Source organism: Poecilia latipinna, unplaced genomic scaffold (genome assembly GCF_001443285.1).
Source record: "Poecilia latipinna isolate Pla-1442-1.1 unplaced genomic scaffold, P_latipinna-1.0 Scaffold1352, whole genome shotgun sequence".
Taxonomy (NCBI): domain Eukaryota; kingdom Metazoa; phylum Chordata; class Actinopteri; order Cyprinodontiformes; family Poeciliidae; genus Poecilia; species Poecilia latipinna.
In genome coordinates this window covers 104,294-126,027 of record NW_015113968.1, presented here as the reverse complement: position 1 = coordinate 126,027, position 21,734 = coordinate 104,294, and the positions used below count along the sequence as shown (strand labels likewise).

The 21,734-nt window shown below is 37.8% G+C and overlaps 1 protein-coding gene and 1 long non-coding RNA gene across 5 annotated transcripts; one reads left to right on the top strand and one right to left on the bottom strand.

Moving 5' to 3' along the window:
* Window positions 1-1,145: 1,145 nt before the first annotated feature.
* On the bottom strand, window positions 1,146-21,312 carry plekhm2 (pleckstrin homology domain containing, family M (with RUN domain) member 2). Of its 4 annotated transcripts, XM_015056064.1 has the most exons (21): window positions 21,216-21,312; window positions 20,781-20,848; window positions 18,656-18,762; window positions 16,808-16,917; window positions 16,601-16,700; window positions 16,378-16,465; window positions 16,124-16,298; window positions 15,155-15,214; window positions 11,034-11,304; window positions 10,176-10,946; window positions 10,025-10,094; window positions 8,959-9,049; window positions 8,747-8,811; window positions 8,487-8,575; window positions 7,793-7,925; window positions 7,508-7,698; window positions 6,170-6,235; window positions 5,922-6,081; window positions 5,350-5,529; window positions 4,104-4,220; window positions 1,146-3,648 (listed from the first exon to the last, which is right to left on the bottom strand). In XM_015056064.1, the coding sequence occupies exons 2-21, from the start codon at window positions 20,838-20,840 to the stop codon at window positions 3,511-3,513; spliced, it is 3,042 nt and encodes a 1,013-aa protein (XP_014911550.1). In that variant the 5' UTR covers window positions 20,841-20,848; window positions 21,216-21,312; the 3' UTR covers window positions 1,146-3,510. The 4 variants fall into 4 exon arrangements, with proteins under 4 accessions (XP_014911550.1, XP_014911551.1, XP_014911549.1 ...); XM_015056065.1 differs by lacking the exon at window positions 15,155-15,214 and adding an exon at window positions 15,419-15,433 and having other exon boundaries at window positions 20,781-21,304; XM_015056063.1 differs by having other exon boundaries at window positions 20,781-21,304.
* LOC106961942 (uncharacterized) lies at window positions 21,103-21,359 on the top strand. Its single transcript, XR_001427859.1, has 2 exons — window positions 21,103-21,193; window positions 21,287-21,359. It is a non-coding gene; the product is annotated as an uncharacterized LOC106961942 (long non-coding RNA).
* The last annotated feature ends 375 nt before the right edge of the window (window positions 21,360-21,734 follow it).

Genomic DNA, 21,734 nt, shown 5'->3' with positions numbered 1-21,734 from the left:
CACAGGAAGTTAGAAAAGTGCCTGTTTAAAATTTACCTGCTTTGTGTTGTGGTGCCATTATATATTTCTTAAATATATAAGCTTATGAGTTAAACACTCAAATTTATCTGCATAAATTTATGCAGATAAAATTATGCAATTTTATCTGCATAAGTATTTATGCATTTCTGCATACTTATGCAGAAATGCTAATAAGTATTATATATATATATATATATATATATATATATATATATATATATATATATATGTAATTAGCATAAGAACCCTCAGATCGCCCTCAGAAAGTAACTTTCCCATTCCCCCAAAGCATCACTTTCATTATGTTATATAGAAAATATGCTAAGTGGCTCATGGTTGCATCACTGTAGTGATGCTCTCGAGGCATTTTGATTCCACTTAAGAGACAAAATAAATGATATAAGAAGCTAACAAGAAGCCAAAGAAATAAATAGTTGAAACAGACAGTACTGGTGTTTTCAATTAACCGTCACCTATAGAACCTATATTTAGGAATATCTTCAAACCCAATTTCACAGTGTTATTGTTCTGAGTAAAACAAACAGTGAAATCTACTAATAACGTAGTGCTAACAGTATATATACGGTACATATATATGACTATTGTTTGTCCATCCACTGCAGCGGCATGAGAAAGATCCACTGAGATATTGAATGTCAGAAGTGAACATAATCTTTTTTTTTTTTTTTTACTGCAGCTATCACCATGTTTTAAATGCAAGATGACAACGTAGGATTTAACCTTTTCTGTTGATTGCCTTCCATTCACACTTCAAAGTTTCAGGTTCTGAGTAAAAACCGAAAACATAATTACAAGGTATGCTTCAACAAAACATGCTGAACCGACAGAGAGTGCAAGTTCATCTTTTAAGGGCATAAAATAACAAACTCAAAGTCCTGTTGCCCTAAAGATAGGGAGTTTCTGCTTTGTGTGCTACAGTGTAATTCCAAGTTACAATGGTGCATTTAACTTAAAAAAAAAAAAAAAACATTTCGACTGAGCTGCAGTAACTTGTGAAGTCTCTGCTCTAACATGACTGCCGCAGCTTTCATCCTTGATTATATTTGCAAGTGTTGAAGCCAAAAGCGAGAATCCTTAAAACCCACAAAGAGTCACTGCAGGAGTCAACTTTTTTTGCAGTTTATTTAGTTGGATTTTCCAAAGCTCTGTTTGTACATTCTCTGTGATTCAGAACAATATAAAACTTTCAGAACATGCATATGTTTAAGTGGGACTTAACAGACTATTATTATTATTATTAGTGCTATATTTACATTTCAATAAATCCAATGAATAATACAAATACTCCATGCAATGTGCATTTAAACAATAAGGAAAAACAGAAAAACTCTGTGACAGTACATCATTTACAAGGTATTATCCATCATTGACCAGCAATTTCCTAAATTTCAAACAATCAAGAACACTTCCTTGACTTTTTCTTCATATACAGTCCACAGGCACAATTCAAAGCACAGAAGAAACAACATCTCCAACTTTACGCTCCCAAATCAGTGGATGCTTTAGGAATTCGTACTCTATTTTTCTAGCAAAGAGCAAAACCGTTCATAAAACCTTATCCACATGTTCCTCCCCGTGTGTGTGTGCAAAAATAACTTCATAATGCTGCATTGAGCGCTGCAATGTCCCAAAGCTCGAAGAAAAGGGCGATTTATAAAATGCTGCACTGAGATTCGAGAGACGCTGGAGCAAAACAAAAACACACAAGGTGATTCTGAAGGTTCTGGAACCTTTTTTCACCTGAGATTTCTTTATCAAAAAAAAAAAAAGAAAAAAAAAAGCAAGACCAAGTGGCACTTAGAAAGGTTTAATGCTGACACAGGAGTAACACAGTGTAAATTGTTCAAGATGTACACATGTATGTATATGGCTATGAGGCATTTTAATGCAGTGCATATTTAACCACAGAGATAAGAGTTATATAAAAACAGCACTTCTAGTGAAGCTTGTTAAGCCTAAAATGCAACATTTGGTGGAAGTTCTTCAAAATCTGTCTAGAGTATTTAGGATTCACATCCAAGTGCCTGTTTAACGTAAAATTTTATTGAAAGAAGTGAACATCTGATATAAAATGAAAACAAAATGTAAATTTCAGTGATCTGAACGCAAATATACTCGATAAGGCATCTGTTTAAAATGTCAAAAGGATTCATTTAGTTGAAGTTAGTCAATTCACCCATTACAGATGATAAAAGGCAAAATTGTCAACACAAGAAAAACATTAAATTCATGTTTTAATGACGGCCAATATTTTATTGTGTTGAGATTAAAATCTTTGTCATTTTTATGTTCTGCCAAACCTTAGTATAAGATTAAAAAAAAAGTAATCAGAAAAAGTGAGAATTTCCTTAGAAATCATGCATTGCAGTGAGAATAATGTTAAACTTATAAATAAAAGTTCAATGTTATCAACACTTGATACAAAAATCAAATGAAGAAGTCTGGTCAAAAAACACATTATTCTGTGAAATATGATTCAAACAGACTGCAACACTTATATAAATAGAGGCAAACGTCAGAAAAATCCCAACTAAACTAAATTTAAATAATTCATCTGAATGCTCCTCCCCCAATACCTCTGGAAAGAGAAAAAAATAAACCTAGAACTAAAAAAAAAAGAAAAAGAAAAGAAAAAGAGCAAAAATAATGTGCAGATGACATCTGTCTCCACACCGTGGAAAAAAGGCAAATTTAGGTGGAAACATTTCAACTTCTAGAACAACAAATTTCAGGCATGAGTGTGTTTCCCAGAGTGCTTGATTTGCGTAAAATATCAAGATCTACTTCAGATCTTCATTCCCACAGAGTCCTGTATAACGTTAATGTGAGAATAACTCCTTGTGAAGGTGTGTACTCTCGCTCACAGCTAATCTGAATATCAGACCAGCGTCAGCGACCGTGCACCGATACCGTAACGTGTTGTACGTTTGCACTTCAGGTCAGCTTTATCAGGACACGGTTTAAATGTTAGCATTAGCATCAGTGTAAAAAGACCTTCAAATCCACACAGTTGTGTGCGTTACGCAAGCGGTGAGTTTTCTAAGCATTTTTTTGTGCACAGGATAAAATTGTGAATCCATCCAGATGTGTGTAATATGAAGCACTCAGATTGGCAGAAATATAAAATAAAACTTCCTAGCTGCTGATTCTCATCATGCTTTAGACGTACCTAAATCTTCAGAGTTACAGGATAGAGGTTTACGACAACAAACCTTCACCGTTTCTGCTAAATGTAGCCGTTTCAGTCGAATCGATATCTCTGTGTGCACATGCACCACATCTTTAGCATTAGATGTTGTAAATGAAAGCAGCTAGTTAGTCTTCAGTTGGCTTCAGTAAAATGACCTCTGCATGTCTGATGGACCAGAATGTTACTTCTGAGTATTCTAACACGAAATCCTCCATTGGACTGTGTCGTATAAGGGAAGCACACACAGATGATTGCGTGGATATGTGTGTGTGTGTGTGTCAGCACCAGGGTTCCCGCTGGGCTCTGCCTCGAGCCAGGCTGTCTGCCCTCTGCCAGGCACTCTTCATCAGCTCCAGGGCCTCGCCGCAGCGCTTCTGCACCAGCGGGTCCAACAGCTCTCGGTGGGGGAGGTCAACCTGTTTACGACGACAACAGGCAACACGCTTTAACTACACCGCGCAAGAGAACATTATATAACGCTCCTTTTACATAATGTTATAGAAAGTTAAGCCTGGCGGGCAGCTAGGCTTAACTTGCTTAACTGAAGTGCAAAAAACAAACAAAAAAGGAAATTGTTAAAGAAATTTTATTTGTTTTTGCATTTTTCTTAAAATCTATAGCTGGTGTTTAAGTATTATCAATAATATCTTCCAGTAACATAGTTATTAAGTCATATTTTTACATTTCCTGTCATCTTGGCTGTTGGTGAAGTTGCCAAGCAGCCCTACCAACGGACTTAGCAAGTTTTCTGAAGGAAGCCCTGATAAGCTATCTTCTAAACTCTTTTTTCTGAATAACCAATGCTGAAATTGTAAAACCACTACATGTTGATTTTATCCTGTCAAGAACAAGGTTGACAGTTCATTCTGACCTGAAAAATGTCTTTCCACGTCTTGTTTAATGCATCTAGAAGCCGATCCCTCTCTTCACAACCGCTGAAGTATAACACCCATGGAGGGAGGAACTGAGTTCGATCCGCTGCAAACTCCTGTAGAAGCACAAGCCGATGTTACAGCACAGGAAAAAGTCCAGGGGGAAGATTTTCATCAGGAAAAAGCAACACAAGGACAAGAAACAATTCCACAGTTATTGTCACAGCTTGAAAAGATCCTTTCAAATGAATTCATTTTCCAGAAACAAATTTTGAAACATCAAAACATCTGATCTTTAATTTGGGTATTTTTGATCAGTGGGAAAAACAACACAGGACGTCCAATTTTCCCTAGATGAGAAAACATGCCATACAAGTAAAAAATAAAAAAAATACTACTCATCTAAATCATGAGAACAAGTTAATCTCAACCAGTTTGGTTGATTAGCACCATTGCATGGTCGAGTTCAAGCTTTATTTCAAAATCTGTAACGTTTTTATTTATCAGTTATGGATTGGGATATCATGTTAGACGGAAATTATTTAAAGCACAATTTGAGAACCTTGGTGTCTTTACTGTAGCAGTCTTAGTATGTTAATTGGTATTAATTGGCATTTTAAAAAGCCATAGCCGAAGGATCATAGGACAAGTTGAGCCTGAATCAGAAGTTATCTGAAGACCTAAAAATAATGTAATTGCCCTTTTTCCTTCATGACTGAGTGCAAATTCAGTGGCGAAGTTACAAAACCAAAAATAAAGGTTTGATGTGGCAAATAGAAGCTGAAGAATGTCAATTTGTTACAAATTAATGTAAAACCACAGTGTGCACATAATAAACATTATTAGATGTATTGCCTTAAAAAACAAAACACTTTTCCATATTCCATTTCATTTTCAAGTCCTGGAAAATTGTCAAAGAAAGATCCAGACAATTCAGGACCTTTGTAAGAACCCTGTAAACTCAATAAGCATCAAGCATGTAGAAAATCTAAACCGATATTTGAATACAAAGGAATTGATTACTGACTGCTCTATTTTCTGATAACTCAAGTAAATATGGTTACCATAGAAACTGTTTAAATGAAGTGTCACTCAGTGTCCTTATTTATTCTGTAAAAGAAATTAACATGACAGGGGAAGAACACTTGACAGTGGAAACAGCCGTTACCTAAAGTATTAATAAAACACACATTGACATTTTCTGACGTACCAATCGCAGACAAAGGAAAACAGAAGATCACTCACTATAACACAGTATTCCTTGTCGGACTCCAAGCTCACAGTGGTCACATCACAGATATCGACACTGCCCAGCGAACGGAAAAAGCTCGTCTGACAATCCTGGTGACAAGTTAGCAGCCTCTTGTCCGTCACCACCAGGCAACATGGGATACACGGGGTGGGGGCCACACCCTGAGGGATAACCTGGGGTAAAGGGGTTGTAGTTTACATAGGTCCATATTTAACAGGAAATCATGCAACCAAAATAATGTCTAGTGTATCAAAATAAAAACAGAAGCAAATGAAAATGTTTAATGGAAGAAAACAAGAGTACAAGGTTTAAAAAGCTCTTTATAAGAATATAGAAAAGGGACAAATATTTTTGAAATACCCTATTTAGCAAGGCAGCTGAAGAAAATCAGAAATTTATAATGTCTGATACAGGTGAAATTTGTACAAACATTCAATAATTCCTGTCCATAATAAGGTTATTTTTCCACCATTCCTAAGTTTATCCATAGAAATATCTAACTTAAAAGCAATGGATGCAAAATTTGTAACATCAACGGTGCATTATACCAACTTTCTCCACTTACCCCTTTGGAAACAGACTGACAGAGAAGCTGCATCCATTCGGCCATGTCCTGCTCATTGTTGGCACTGAGTACCAGAGGGGGGCGCTCTGTCAAGATGACCTGGAAGGCGTGGGGACGCTCTGTGTTGTTGGAGCGACGGCACCCTCCACAGTGTTCCCCTCTGATAACACACAAAGAGGCGTCAAAACAGGAAGCGGGCCTCAGAGGACAATGGTTTCAATCTGAAAGTTGAGCTTTCTGAGACTTACCCCATGGTGACGGACATCAGGGGGGTCACATCTGTCCTCTCTGCATACAAGTACAGAACCCCTTTGCTGCACGAAGAGAGAACAAACACTTAGCTTCATATACCGGATGACATTTGGACATAGTGTCAGATTGATATTTTCACCAAAACACGAAAAAAAAAAATTATACAAGAAATTATGTTGTGTAATAAAACCTGTTCAAATAATCCAGCAACACTCTCTATCCTTAGTACCCCTCTTTAATGTGCAAAAAGCCTTAAAGGTGCAGTATGTAACTTTAATAAGCAATATTTTTGTTAATCTGTGGAAGAAAAAAAAAATCAAGCTCCTCTGCTTCCCTTCAGACATCTGCAGAAATTCACCGCTCTTGGTCAAAAACAGAAATCAGAGCCAGGAGGAGGGTCTTAGTGCTGTCAATAATGCTGTTCACACTACTTCTCTCTGCTACGCTACAGCTAGTTCCCTGTCATCAATGCTCAGCCTAGTTAGCATAACCACCAACGACAGAGGATAAATAGTTTTTCTCTAACTGTAACGTGTTTCTCTTCCATAAGCATGCTGAGCAGTGAAACTACGAGCTTGATTGACAGCACAAAGACCCTCCTCCTGGCTCTGATTGGTTGTTTTTGGCCAAGAGCAGTGCATTTCTGTAGATGGTGATATTAGCACAGAGAGGAGATGCAGGAGTTGGGTTTTTTCGCATATTATCTATCACAACATGGTAACAAGTATGGAAATGTATATTGTTTATAAAAGTTACTGCAGCTTTAATATGAGTAAAAAAAATCTTATTTTGAGTACATTTAATCAGTGGAGAGAAATCCAACAATAGCAAAAGCCAAAAAAATGGTTATTGGTGGCAAAATTAAATTATATAAAAATAGCCCAATCACTTAAAATCATACTTTAATTGACGAGCTTATGTAGGAATTTCAATCTGTAATTTAGAACTTCCTGCTCCTCAGAGGTAGGAATATGAAATGTCACATTTTCTTTAGTCACACTTTAAAATAAGACATGAAAACATGCCATTTAAGTAACAAAGATGTCTGTTTATTCGGGAACTTGAAAAAAAAAAAAAACAAGTTAACTACTGTTTTGAAATCTTGCCCATAGCCACAGCCAAAACAAGAATTAGATTCAAACAGGAATGGAGAAAATCATGGTTGAATGGCAACTTAAGCTCATCTTTCCAGTAGAAGGAGATGAAAAATCTCATAAGTGCAATTTTAGAGAACTCTAGTTTTGGTCAGAGGAGACAAAGATTCAGCTATTCAGCTTAAAAACAACTGCAGGCGAGTTTGAAAAGGAAAATATGAGCATGAATACGGTCTGTACCTGAGGATGACGTAGCAGCTCTTCCACATCTCTTTACCGAGGTACGTGATCCCAGACCTGTACTGCAGAGAACCTTCTTTGATACTAGAAGGGACCCCAGAGGTGGGTGTGCCTCCTTGGGGAGACATGGTCATATCCATTGGGTCCTCCCAGTGAACCAGTGAATAAAGCTGGATAGACACTTCAGATACCTGCGAATAATATGCAACAAATGGAATAATGATGTTTGGAAGGTTTGGTTGTCGAAAGCTGCTACAGCATAAAATAGTTGTAACAACATTCTACCTCACAATGACTCTCCTGAGAGACAAACTTATTCAAGGCCAGTTTTTCCATGGTGGCATCTGTCAGAACAGCTGGATATGGAGGCTCTCGACAACCCTGGACCATGGCGGACTTCAGCACCGACAGGAACCAGCTAAAAATGAAGGAGAAAGGAGGTTGGATGGCAGTGGATAGGCAATCACTCAGTGAGAAGGAAACCAACACTTTTCCAAGATGAATGTTTTTCAGTGGCAGGAAGTAGGAGACAAGTCAGAAAAGAGGGAACGATGAATGGAGAAATGTTTGTGATCTCCCAGATCAGAAACGTCTCTATAGGGTCACGCTGATGTTCCAGCAGTTTCAAAAAAAGCGACCGGCTCGTGACTTGGTGGTTTCTAAGCTTTATACTTTATCTCCTTTCATTTAAGGGTCACGGTTTGGATGAGATAGTTGAAACGTTGACACAATTGGTTGTGTTCAAGATAAAATTATTTCAAACTTAAACACAAGCTGGTTAGGGAATGCATAAGTGTTTAGTAGATTGTATTGTTATTTTTATGTTTTTGTGACAGATCTCTCTTGTAAATGAGACATTGGTGTAAATATCTGTCCAAAAAGGAACAGGATGAAAGCTGTGCATTTGCCACCTCTTTGAATACACAAAGAGAACGTATAAGTCAAGAATATTAATAAAAACCAATATAAGTGAATTTACACAGTCAGCGAGCCATCAGCTGTATCCAACAGGAACTTCCTTCTTCTGTTGGTGCAAACCAGCGTTATTGTCTGTTGGTCAAGGCCCACCTAAGGAGAAAAAATGAGATCTATCTTGTTTAAAGCATATTAAGTAAGTCTCCTGTTTTGTCATTGTCAATCATTGTATTAGCAGTAATACAAAAGCAGAAAAACATTATATAAATGTAGAGATGCCTATCTAGAAAAAATGAAATAAACTTGTGAGGTGCAGTGACTTACAGAGATATAGTCGAGCTCGTTATAGGAAACAGCATCTTCTACTGTGTAGGGTTTTTCAGCTGCTCCTAGAAATAATAGGCAGTTATTAATGTACGCCAAATGAATTACAGAATAGATGATCCATGAACAAAACTCTGTGCAGCACACATGACATAGGGCTGGTGTCAGTTTTGGAGACCAGAGTCAGCGGTGCTGGCTGATTATTTACTCACCTTTTCTTAGTAAGTAGATGTAACAGTCAGTCAGCAGCAGATAAAGAGGCTGCAGGTCTCCCTCCATGTGACCTGTACTCATTCTCAACATCTGGAAAACACAAAATAAATGACAGAGAAATCCTTAGGGATTTTATTTGTCTCCAATGAAGCATTTACTATTGTGAGCATCTCCATGGAGGATTTACTGAGACATTTTTATAATGTGGAGGAAAGCAGACAGTTTTCATACACAGAGGTAGTCCTCACAGGCAGATTGTTCTTCCTGCTTTTTGAGAAGCTTTAAAAGCAAATGTGGCAAAGTTAGAATGTTTAAACAGGGTTCCTGCAGGTTTCACCAAGTCAAATTTAAAACTTTTTAAGATATCTTCAAGACCAATTTGAATGAAATTTAAGACCTACATCTCCACAGAAGAAGTGTGAATGTCATCCAGGAGATGCATTTGAACCTAGCCACGACAGACGCATATAAGCTAGCTAGCTAGGAAGGGTATTAGCAGGTAATCGCTGGCAGCCTCAATTGTCTCATGTGACAGAGCGCTATGAAGATTTTGCCTGACAGAAAAGTCTAGAGAAAAAAATGCATTGAATATATGAAATGAAATAGTCCTGTCAAAGCAAAATTTAAGACCTATGATTAACATATTAAAGACCAACTTACTTATTTTTTAAATGATTTTAAGACATTTTAAAGCCTTACTTTTAGATGAATGAATTTAAGACTGTAGGATGTACAGACACCCTTATTAAAGGCACCTCATAGGTGAAAAAGAGTGAACTTTTGTAATTTGTCAGTCTACAAGGAAGGATTGTAAAAGGCATCGACTAACTGGGCCTTGCAACATTTCCAAAGGAAGATTGTTTCATAGTCTAAGAGGATATAATAACATCAAAAGTTTCAACTTTCTTAAAGGGACACAGTGGAATTTTTGTTCTCTACACATTTAATTTGTGATGCCAAATCAATCTGTTAATCTGATTATTCAACAATAAACTGAGAAGACGTGACTCTCTTGAGGTTTAGAAAAAGTTTGAAAAAGAAAAAAAAAGCTTCTTCCATCCTCACTCTGAAAAGTTGCTCCTCGTTCTCTCTGAACACATGGATCATGAGAAGAAGCAGGTGATTGTTGTCCACCCTGCAAAGAGGTTGAAGAGGATTAGACTTGCAATGAGAAGCAGCACCAGAACAAATATCTGGTCATATCTTGACTTCTTACTTGAACTCTGCTGGGTGAGAAATCTCAGAAGGACTGAGTTTCTCCTGTTGCTCGGTTTCTGATGTTCTGCCTGCTGAATCTCCCTCTACCGTCTCTTCCTCGTCCTTCATGTGGGGCTTCCGTCCTGCTGGCTCTTCTGCTTCTTCCTCATCTTCAAGGCTACCTGAAAGAGTCTGTGACTGGCTTTGCTCTGTAGAGTCATTGTGGCCACCACTTGTGTCAGCAGAATCTGGACTGCCGGTGGTAACGCAGCATAGGTCCGCAGACACAGGAGAGGTCTGCAGGCGGTCTGGTCTGTCGGCCAGAGAGGAGTCAAACGTCTCTCGTGGAGTTGGGTCAGGAGGTTTTCCTTCGGAATCGTTGCGAAAGGGCTGCTGCACCGGAGGCTGGGAGCTCTGATCACAGCTTTGATTGTTTTTGTCCTCCTGTTCCTCGGGGGGCGCCCAGGACCCGTTGAGCCGCTCCATGACATCACGGAGGGGTTGTCCCACGGTGTCCATGGAGGTGTCTGTCATCTCTGGGAGCCGAAGCAAGCCTTCCACCCCTTCTTCGCCCCCTTCCTCTACAATCGCAGACCCCACCCTGCTCCTGTTCTGCTCTCCTTCACTGTCCAGTAGCGCTACAGTGGAGCTTATCGAGTCAACTTCTTGCGATGTGTTGTGGTTCACCATCTCCACGTGTTCAGAGGAGAGCGAGGTATGGATGCTGCTGCTGGAATCCGTAGATCCCCTGCCACGTCGCTTCTTGGCTGGCTTCTTCCGCTTAGCCATTCTAGGACAGATAATGAAGATTGTCAATTTGGCTTCAGGCTTAAGCAGAAGATGCTTCTTAAAGGTAAGACCCTAAAACACTCGGTACCTGATGACTTCAAGCTCATTGCCGTTGACCTCGGTCTCATCTTCGGTGGTGTTGCGACGGCTGGCTGCGTGAACTGGTGTGACGTCCGTCGAGGTGTTTGTGTCAGAGTCCTCGTTGAACGGGTTGTGTCGAGATGTGGGGCTGCTCGGGGAAAGGCGAGCAGCTGTTTTCCCCACCGCTGTGCTCGTGACAACTACTGTGTCACTGACGACCGTCTGGGGATCAGAGCCAGCCGACCGTGGGCAGCTGGCCTGGTCGGTCAAGTCACCCTCTATTGTCAAGAGCCGCAAAAAGATAACTGAGTAAATGGAAATGCAGCTATTGTCCAGGTTTATATCTAAAGAGTAAAGGAAATACACAGACTGCCTCTTCTGCATTGGTGGCAGCAGAATTTATGTCAATTGGCTTGTTGACAAAAGTTACAGTGCCAATGAAAACTTTATTACACTTATTAAAAGAATATTTGAGCTGTGATGTCTTCACACGTTTGAATTTACAGTACATGGCAAAACATGTTGAAAGTTGCAGCAAAAGAACACATTTTTGTAGCCATCAACAAGCTTCCAGCAGAATTTTCAGAGGCAGAGTTGATCATTTGTTTAAACTGGTTGAGTTGTTTGGCACAGAACTCAAGTTTAATCATATTCTGGAAATTTAAAATGTCTGATATAAGGATGCTGTAGTACCACTTAATCAAGCCTTTTCTAACATCCCACTCTACAAAATAAGTAATAAATGTATATATGGTTCGTGCTGATAACGTATTGAGTCAATATCTGTATCAGCCAATAGTCAAAGCTGCCATACTGGTATTGTATCGGAAAAAGAATAAACTGTATCATGACAGCCCTACCATCAAACCAACAGCTTGATGTTGGAAACTTGGACAAAACCATGAATACCAACTGGTTTCAAAACTGTTTTTGAAAATAATAAAACCAGTCCATGCAAGATTAAGTCTATGGAAGGGCAAATTTGTTTAATATATTTAAAAGCTAAGTCCCTGTCGGTAAATCAGTCAATTTAAAAAAGGTAACATTTCTGGTAATAACAGAGATCCAATATCCAGCCACAATTTTATCAGAAGCTTGTTGATGGCTCATGAATGATGTGCTTTCTCTGCAACCTATGCAGGGTTGCACAGAAAGCATCCACCAGGAATACATATGTATATATTTCTTTTAGCATTTGAGCTTATGTGTACTAGAAAAATCAACTATTTCAAATAAGTGCATATAATTATTCATTACTGCCAAGTCAAAGAATTTGTTTGTTGAATAGTATTATTATTTTTTTCAGTTCCCAACTAAAAAAAAAAAGCATTCAGTTGGTAACGCTTTTACCAACTCAGGAGATTTACCGCCAAGTCAGGTGTATATAAACTTCTCACCAGCACCGTATTTACAAGAAATTGTGATTTTAATTTCTTTTGTGTGTTTTTGCAGTGTTGCAATGCTGACCAACCAAACAAGTGTAAAGAAATACTGTGCATTTCCTCATTAGCATAGAAATAGCCAGGGTTAGGGCAAAGCAATCTGAATTTTTTAAGGGTTAAAAAAAACAAAGGCACCACACAATATGAGAAATATCAGGCAGCGGGTTTCTTTGCAGAGTCACAGGCCCAGGTCCAGCAGTGTTACTGCAGCAGCTACAGCTAAAAGGCAAGGACAGAAACTAACAAATAACTGCTTATTCTCAAGCAATTTGAGAACCTAAAGTGTAATCTTAAATATTTCAAATAAGTCACTTGTACTGAACACTGAGCTAAAGCTGATTGGCTGATTTTCAACCAACACTAGAGCTTAGCTGAACCTAGGCCAGTGAAACACATCAACAGGAAAAAGATACACCATAATATGCAACACAGACAGATACACGGTAAAAACAGAAGCCTAGAAAGGACAAGGTGAGTACCAGCTGCTTCAGGCTTTCCTACTGCCATCAACAGTTACGCAGAGTAAGCTTGAATGAGACAGTTCCCCAAATAAGCAACACATGCAGAACATGACAGACAGGTAACCCACCCAGCAACAAATTCCCAGATTAATGATCCACTTTATTGCGCATGAACACAGTTTGTTTCACTTTTTTCCATTTTGATTTCTGACATTTGAATAAGTATGATCACAAATGTATGAAATAATATAAACGTGTTTGTATTTATTTTACTCTTAGGTTTCATAGGCATCGCCAAAGGAACATCTCTCCTCATCTAATAAAATGTGTTTTAACTGAATGGGACAACTTTTTATCTCAATCTGTCGCAAAGTTGATTTATTACTTAGTCTGCATAAAATATAGCAATAAAAGGAACATCCCAGTCAAACAACTATAAAATCTGCTGAAGAGCATAAAGAGGGTTTTCAATATTGGCAATGTTGTATCTTTTAGGAAATAACATAAAAAATATGTACCTATGAAGATAGTAATAATAGTAACAACAACAACATTTTGGAGTGTTGCCATGGGTGTTTTGGTAATATCTATTAACTTTCTTCAAATTTAGAAGTTTACTTACATTTCCTTTGTATTTGATGGAGTTGCCTTTAGACTTGAGTCAAATAATCTGGTGATCTTTCCACAAATTTCTCACAATAGTTAACTGGGCTTTGGCATTACAGAGTCAGGTTTGTAGGACACCTTAGTTGCACAGGGATCGAAGATCAGGGCTTTGTGATGTCCATTCCTAAACATTGACTTTATCCTTCAGCTGCCTTATAACAAATTTCCACTTGGAAGACTTACTTGAGCCCAAGCTTTAACTTCCTGGTTGACCCCCAATATCTAGTTTTTTCTTCCTGAAATGTTTTAGTGTGTTTCACAGGTGGGATGTTGCTTTCATCCCCTTATCTCTCCAAATGTAACAATGGTTTTTGAATCTTTGTAAAAAGTTTAATTGCAACAGACCACGGGACATGTTTCTAAAAATTGTAATCTGGCTATTTATGTTGACTTTGTAGTTAAAGATGTTTTCTTTCTTTCTATAAGCAGCTTATGCATCTTCACAAGGTTTCATGTTTTGTTCTGGAGCTGATTTGCATCAACACACATTCATCTCACAAAATCATGATAAGTTGCACCGAGTTATTTAAAAGGCACAGTAATTGTAGTGTATGTAAACTTCAGAATTTGAAGAAAATAATGCAAAATTCTCAGAAATAATAATCTCCTTCTTATGTAGTTTAGGTAATACTAATTAACTTAAACTATGAAGAGTGAGTTGAGGTCAAAAGATAAAGGAATAATTGTATATATATAAAGTTTATGTCAATCTATAGTTTCAACTGCATCATTAATCCAATAAACATCACAAAATAATGTGCTTTTTTTATAAATATGATCAATCGCTTAAAAGATATTACTGTCAAATTATTATTTTTTTAATCTGAGTTAAGGTATAACAAGGTTTTAACAAGTGTTTGAAAACAGATTAAATTTCTCTTTCCTCGCCCACAAGTTGCTGTATTCAGCCTTTCAGCTGGTTAAAGCGTTCAACGCTTTGGAAACTTTTGGACCCACCTGCCACTGAAAGGCTTATAGCTTCTGTAGGGAAGGAACGAGTGGTATGTCTTTAAAGCTGCAAAGCCTGCAGGCTGGCCACTCATGCAAATCGCCTGCCTAAAAATCACAGCTAATATCAGCTTAGTAGACTCGCAGTGTTATTCTCTAAAGAGCAGAAGGACAACAAGGGTAAATATCCTGTCCAAATAAATGATTGAAAATAACTACAAAATCAAGCAGCTGACAATATAGTAATAACTGATGATCACTACATTATTTTTGCAGCAGTAAGGTTGTGTTTCAGATCATAATAATCTGATGCTGGCCACTACATAATTGCTTTTGATGTAAACACAGTACATTAAATATACTGCCTTAAATATCACAGAAAACTAAATTTTTCAGAACCAACTACCAAAAACCTTTAATTTTTTTTTTTTTTTTTTTTTTTTACTTCATCTTTTTGAAATTCAGATACATTATCTTGCATCAGTGGCTGTTTTACAGTTCAGGTTCCCATCATGCATTTAATCCCAAGTTGTGCTCAAACTCATGCTATAAAGGAGGGAGAGAAAATATGGAATGAGTGAGGAGGAAGGAAGGGTTGACCATTGTCCCACCTTCCCAGTTTGCACTTGGCAATGACTGCAACACGGGGAACATGTCACCAAAATCATAATCTAAAAAAAACAAAAGAAAAGAAGGGATAACATTGAAAATTAGAAAAAGTCTGACTGAAGAAACAAAAGACAGATGAGGCTGAATAAATGACAGAGAAACAGTAAAATGTGAAACAACTAAACCAATGAGGGTAAAAAATGAGAAATGGGAACTAAAACAGGGAACTGGCTGGGTGCTTTGTGGGGGCTGAGCGCTGCAATTACCACAGTGAAGGTATTCTGCCACCATCGGTGCGCAGATGAAATGAAATACAGTCGTGAAGAAATCGTAGCACAGCCCATCACAGCCTGTATGTTTAGCTAACATCTTTTGTCATATATATAACATATATATATATATATATGACATAACATAACATATAAGAACACCAATTGTAAAAATACAGAAAAAAAATCAACTAATTAAAAAAGTAAAACCAAGGAATAGTTTAAAATTTCTGCCAAATCTATTAAAAAAACTATTTCTGGTGATGAATAAAATTAAAGCAACCCCACATTAATTTCAACTTCAAATGACTTAAACACTCCTAGTTGTCACATTTGGAGCACATGATTGACCTCATATATTCACTCTGTAAAATGATAAAGCATATATAGAAAAACTCTAAAATGTCATCAATGAATGTAGAAGTGAATATCTATACAATGAGAAAGAAAACTTTGTTCTCCAAGAAAAACATGAAGGCCAGACTGTCAGAACGAACATAGAGGACCACTTCTGGAACAACGTTCTTTAGACAGATTAACCAAAGGCAGAATTAAATATTGCCCAGTCCTACTTTAAGCAGAGAAAACAAAGAACAAAACTGAAAACCAGTCTCCATCTCATTGCCAGGTTTTACTATACTAATTTAGGTAAAGACATATAGTAAGAAACAGGGTGGGTAGAGAAAATACAGCATGCTCTACCTTCACTGGAGGGAGCTATGGCGCTGTCGTCCCACTCCAGGTTGGTGGAGGTCAGGGAGGTGAACGAGTGCAGAGACAAGCTGTCTGAGCTGGGGAGCCTTTCCTCAAAGTCCAGCAGGTTGTGTGGTTTGTAGTACTCTGGCATGTACGGAGCTACATCCAGGTAGGGCACATCCTAAACCAGGAACATGGCGTGTTAGGGACACACAGCTGACTGCAGTGTATGATAATGTTGTGATGAAGCTTGCGCTGACCAGCTCCAGATCAAAGCGAATGAACTCCAGGCCGGACACCAGTGTAAGGAACAGAGTGAGGTGGTCGTGACTGCAGACCAATGCATTTCTACAAGTCAAAGACATTATGATTTAAGGCATTTAATACATATGAAGTTAACAGTAAAAGTCCAAGAAGAAAACTTCAACAGCAGTCACATGTATTTTTTTAAAATGGCAAGTAAGAAAAAAAATCTTAACATACTTGAAGTAATACTTCTGTAACAATCCTTGATTCTCTTGGAAGAGGCGTAGATAGCTTTCTAAAGAGCTCTCACTCAACGCCAGGTACAGCCATGCTCGACCTGCACAGAACAGTTGAAGCCTGCTTTAATGAATGCATCTCACAGTCTAATAAATGATGTCTCCTTTTATTTCAAATGCAATTCCCAATGCAGTAAATACGTCATACTTCGACCGAGGTTGGTGGCTATGTGCTGCAGCTCGTCTATCTGTCGGACAGCCTCCCTCCTGGTGAAGTGAACCACCAGCACCCAGTAGCCTGACGATATGTCCTGCAGCCTAAAACAACAACACATTCATAAGGGAAAAGCCTAACACAAATAGGTACCACATGACAGGATGTATAAAATATTGTGTAAATAATATCCATCCTCAGGCAGATTGACCTGAGAAGATCAGAGCACCAATCGGGGTTCCTGCAGATTTAAATTTTAGACTTAAGACCTTAAAGTAATAAGTAAATAAACCTAATCAGTTTTAAGGTACTTAAAGTACCATAAAGTAACCTTAGAGTTAAGGTTAGTTAAGCCTACTGCGACTTGTTAGTCTGCTCTAGCTGCACCACCAATGGAGTAAATCATTAGTTTTTCTCAGCACAGAAGATGCTATGCTCCTGTGCTTTTTTAGGTGCTTTAAAAAATGTCCCAGAAGACTTCCAGTAAGCTTCTCTGCTAAATCAGCTGAAAAGGTTGATTGATAAAGTGCGTGTTAGTTTTCAGTTGATGCGTTTACTTTTCCAACAAGGTCCTGGTAATATGATGTCTTTCTGCTAAAGGTAAGAGAACTATTACCAATAACATCACTTTAAAATATACAAACTAACCCTTTAGATGACTATATTCAAGCAAGATGGTGGTAGAAGAAATAAAGAAAACATTGAAAAAAAAAATCTAGAAATGTGTTACTTGAGGTCACTGTAAAAGTTTACAAAAGTCTGGTAATTTAAGGCAAAATCTGAAGGAGCAATACATGACTCAACTCTTTTCACTAGTAGAGAAGTGGTGAAACAGGAAGGAAGTTATGCATAAATACAGAAAACCAAAAAACAATATCAGATGAAACATGACACAAATGGATGCACGTTAACATATCGGTGTGTTCAAAGAACTGTGGGAAAAAAATAAATACAAGTTATTATACACATGTAGTGCAGTCATTCTCGGTGTGCCAGACATATAGTTGGTCCTGCTTTGGTAAAGTCATTAGAGAACTACATTGCCATACCACTATGTTATTTCAATGCCAGTGTATTATCTGTAGTACAGTGTAAATTTTCAGTTATCCTCAGAAGAATTTTATCAGACATTCGATCAAATGGCCTCAGAGACAGAAGTCTGATGGGTTTTTCAAAAAAAAAAAGTGATTCTTTTATGTCTGATGTCTGAGGCTGTTTGATCTGATGTCTGTCAATGTTTTTCTGAGAATTCCCTAAAATCTACATGGTACTGCAGGCAGGTGAAAGGCTTTCAAAGTTGAAAGCCTCTGATAATATTCTACACACTATGCTTTGATGTTTTGTAATCTAGCTTGAATACAATTTTAAAAGCGCTGCTACTTAAAAATGGGAAAACAATTGCAAAAACTGTTATTTCAGTAAATTTAGAAATCAAGATTAGTCTTTAAATCTGGAAACATGGTATTTAGTAATATTAAAATACCTTAGATGCGAAGCAGAACAGGTAATACTATTTGAAGGGGTGTGCATAAGACTGACATGACATTGTCATAAACATATCATAACACCTCTTGTGAACACAAAGCAGTCTTCATAAATGTTTATGAATTGTCATAAAGTGTCACTCAGTAAATGATGACACTTTTAATAGAAAGCTGCCATACAAGTTGCATTAAAAGCTCATTATAAATGTCAATTTTGCATTAAAAGTCTCATTTACCGAATGACACTACATATGTAGTGGATCAGAGAAATCTGATCCACACAAAATAGCATGAAGAATTTAAAGTAATGTTTCTTCATTTCCAACATTCTGTAGCTATCTTGCAGTAAATATCTTACCCATACAGCAGAGCATGGTCAAGGTGTTCACAAAGACGCTGGAGGACCCGGTCGTGATTGCGGATAGCCGGAGTTTCATCCTCACAGGCTGCAAAGTAACTCTGTAACTGTAGAGACACATGCAGGTCAGATTGCTCTTACAGAGAGAGAAGGTGTAAGTCTTTCAGGCATTCAGAGTAGGAATTCCAAGCATTTCCTAATACAGTGGATTTAAAAAGTTGGCTAATTTACACAATAGGTCATCTGCAGAAGACTGACTTTGTGGGTACCCTTTTAACCCTGCAGCACAAGGTTTAAATGATAACTTTATGAATTAGATGTTTTAAAGATGCTTACTGCGTATTTCAATTGTGCAGCCAGACAACAACTAAAACAAGAAATGCAGGCCTAAGCAGAGGAATCACTTTGACCTGCACATAATCCAGGGAGGTATTTGAAAGCGCTCATACAAGCAGTAAACAGGCAAAATGCCAACTGCTGTCTGTGGATTGTAGAGTTAAGCAAGTTGTTGTTCAGTTTAGCTGCCCTATGTCCCAGGAAACATAGATAGATCACACTTCCACTGTTAGATACACACAGAGTTGAGTGTTGGAATGTTAAGGGAAAGATAAAGTGCATATAAAAAATATCCTTTGTATGTTTTACTCTTTTTATTGCTTTAACAACTCAATCAATCAATCAATCAGAATCAACATATGATGAAGAAACAACTGAAGTTTAAAAAAAATAGATATATAACAAATGCAGGTATTAGCTATACTGTATGTACATTCACAATTATGTTTAATTTTTACAGTAGAATGATGCTAAAAGTACCCGTTATTTTTATATTGTTCTATTTTTCTTATTACTAGGCAGGAAACTATGTGCAAAATCAACATCCTATAAGAAAACCAAACTATAACTCTGACCTAAATGCCAAATACCCATTGATGCAAAAACTTACACTGTGAAACATGGTGGTAGATAGAATAGGGGAGTTGATTTGACAAGGTCCTGCAAATGATTCAAGGCAGGAGTTCATACATCCTGGAGTGCACAGGAATAGCTTAGATCAAGGCACGTTAATGCATTAGATTGGCCAAGTAAAGACCTAACTTAGAATATGTGGCAAGACTTAACTGTTAAATAATCTCTATTCAGTTTGGCTGAGGGATAGCTATTTTGAGAGGCAGATTGGTCTTTGAAAGTCCAAAGCTGCACGACTTTGTAATAAGTTTGAAAAGCTGCAAGGGATATGATTATTTTTTACAAGGGACAGTACAACAGGACATCAAGAAAATCAATGTAACCTTTCAACTCTAAATGCAGGGAAGATCAACTGCATCATGTGACACATAAACCGCACAAGGTAAACCTGGAAAGCTAGAGGTACAGTTTGTAAACACCAAATTAATATGAGGGGCAATGAAGGCAATTAAGTAGCAAGTACACTTAAATTTGACTATATATATATTTTTTGCTCCTTGCTAGGATAAGGTGTGGTCGTTAGTCAAAGCTTATCTAGGTGAAATACCAAACAAGAAGCTTTCAAATCCAATCCAAGAAGTTTTCTAATCCAATCCCACTGCAATGAGACAACGCTTCAAAAATACTAACAATCAGATCACTCTCAGAAAAAATAACGTGTACAAGTTTTGAGCATTCACTTAAAGAAATCAGCAGAAAGACGAAAAGCCCATTTCTGCATGCATTACAGTCATCATAAAGGAGTATGTTCTTATAAACAGAAAGAAGGAGGAAAGAGCTAATCTTTCATCCAGATGTCGCGGATCCATCTGTGTAGTGATTGCAGCTTTGTTTACACTCTTCATTGCCGCAGTGTGCGAGCACAAGGAGGGTTAGTGCCACTACTGCTGACCGTGGACAAAAAAACAAACTATAACATTCAAATCAAAGCTTCAGCTGTCAAACCGAGGGTTCGTTTGAGCTAGTTCACACTTTGATTAGTTATTCCCGCAGGGGCAAGGCCCTTATGAACTGGTGGTGTCCTTCCAGCTTGAAAGTTGCCCTCTTTCGCAAACAGAAGATGACCTAATATTAGCTACAATGACTCCAGCATGTGGAGTAGATGTTGCTACTATAAGTATATCAAAATGGTAAATCTTGACTGTTTAGAGCTTACCTTCTTGACAGACATCGAGATGTTTTCCAATATGCGGTCCTTCACTTTGAGTTGGTCCATCACTGGGGCTGTTGGCAGCAGAAGGCTGTCAGCTGACTCTCCCAAAGCAACGCTCTTTTTTTGCTAAAGCTAACGCCGCCCACATCAGCTGCTCAACAAACCCTCCGTTGCATTTTTACATTAAACTAAACACACAGCTTGTGGTTTCAATTCTGGAAACTCTTTCGCTAGTTTAAAATGTTTACGCTCGTGCCCGTCAAACTGCGCGTCGCTTCAACTTAGCGTTAGCGGAGTAATGTTTACGAGTTAGCTTAAACCTACACTTTCTTCTTCTTTGAGGCTAATAAGCGACTTGTCGGCGTCCCAGAACAGATAACTTACAGCATTCTTTAGATAAAACCGGTGTCAGTCAGGTGGGAAATTGTTAAATGTTACCTTTGGGAGCATTTGCCTATTTAGTCGATGAATGAAACGTACAGCATGCTAAGGTTCTACATCTCCTGAAGGTCTGAACGGAAACAAAACCGGCTGAGGGTTACGTCACCTGAACGTGACTTCTGTGCGAAAGGCAAGAAAGAAGTCTTGACCTGCATTTCCCTTCATTAAAAACATACCATTATTATGAAGGACTTCCCTTTATTAGAACTAATAACTTTCTGGTTGGTCATATGTTTTATGTAATTTGGATTCTATTTGCATACTTTAGATTATGGTTAAAGCTGTAACATTCAGTGTTGATCTTATTTGAGACTATCACCAGAGTACTTTATTTGTCCTCTTCATAACTTCTAGCAAACTTGAAATGGGACATTTTATGATTTTCTTCTTGTCTACTACAGTAGGTCCTTTCTGCCCACAACTATCAGCATCTACAAGGCTTTTAATGAAATTATTAAAAGTGACATATTTCCCTATGACATAAAGTATATTTAATTGAAATGAATGAGATATCCA

Excerpts from the sequence above, each read along its gene's own strand:
- plekhm2 (XM_015056064.1), bottom strand. The coding sequence starts at position 20,840 with ATGGACCAACTCAAAGTGAAGGACCGCATATTGGAAAACATCTCGATG. Across the intron at positions 18,763-20,780 it reads TCTCGATGTCTGTCAAGAAG|TTACAGAGTTACTTTGCAGC; the intron begins GTAAGCTCTAAA and ends GTGTCTCTACAG. Across the intron at positions 16,299-16,377 it reads TTCGCTTTGATCTGGAGCTG|GATGTGCCCTACCTGGATGT; the intron begins GTCAGCGCAAGC and ends TTCCTGGTTTAG.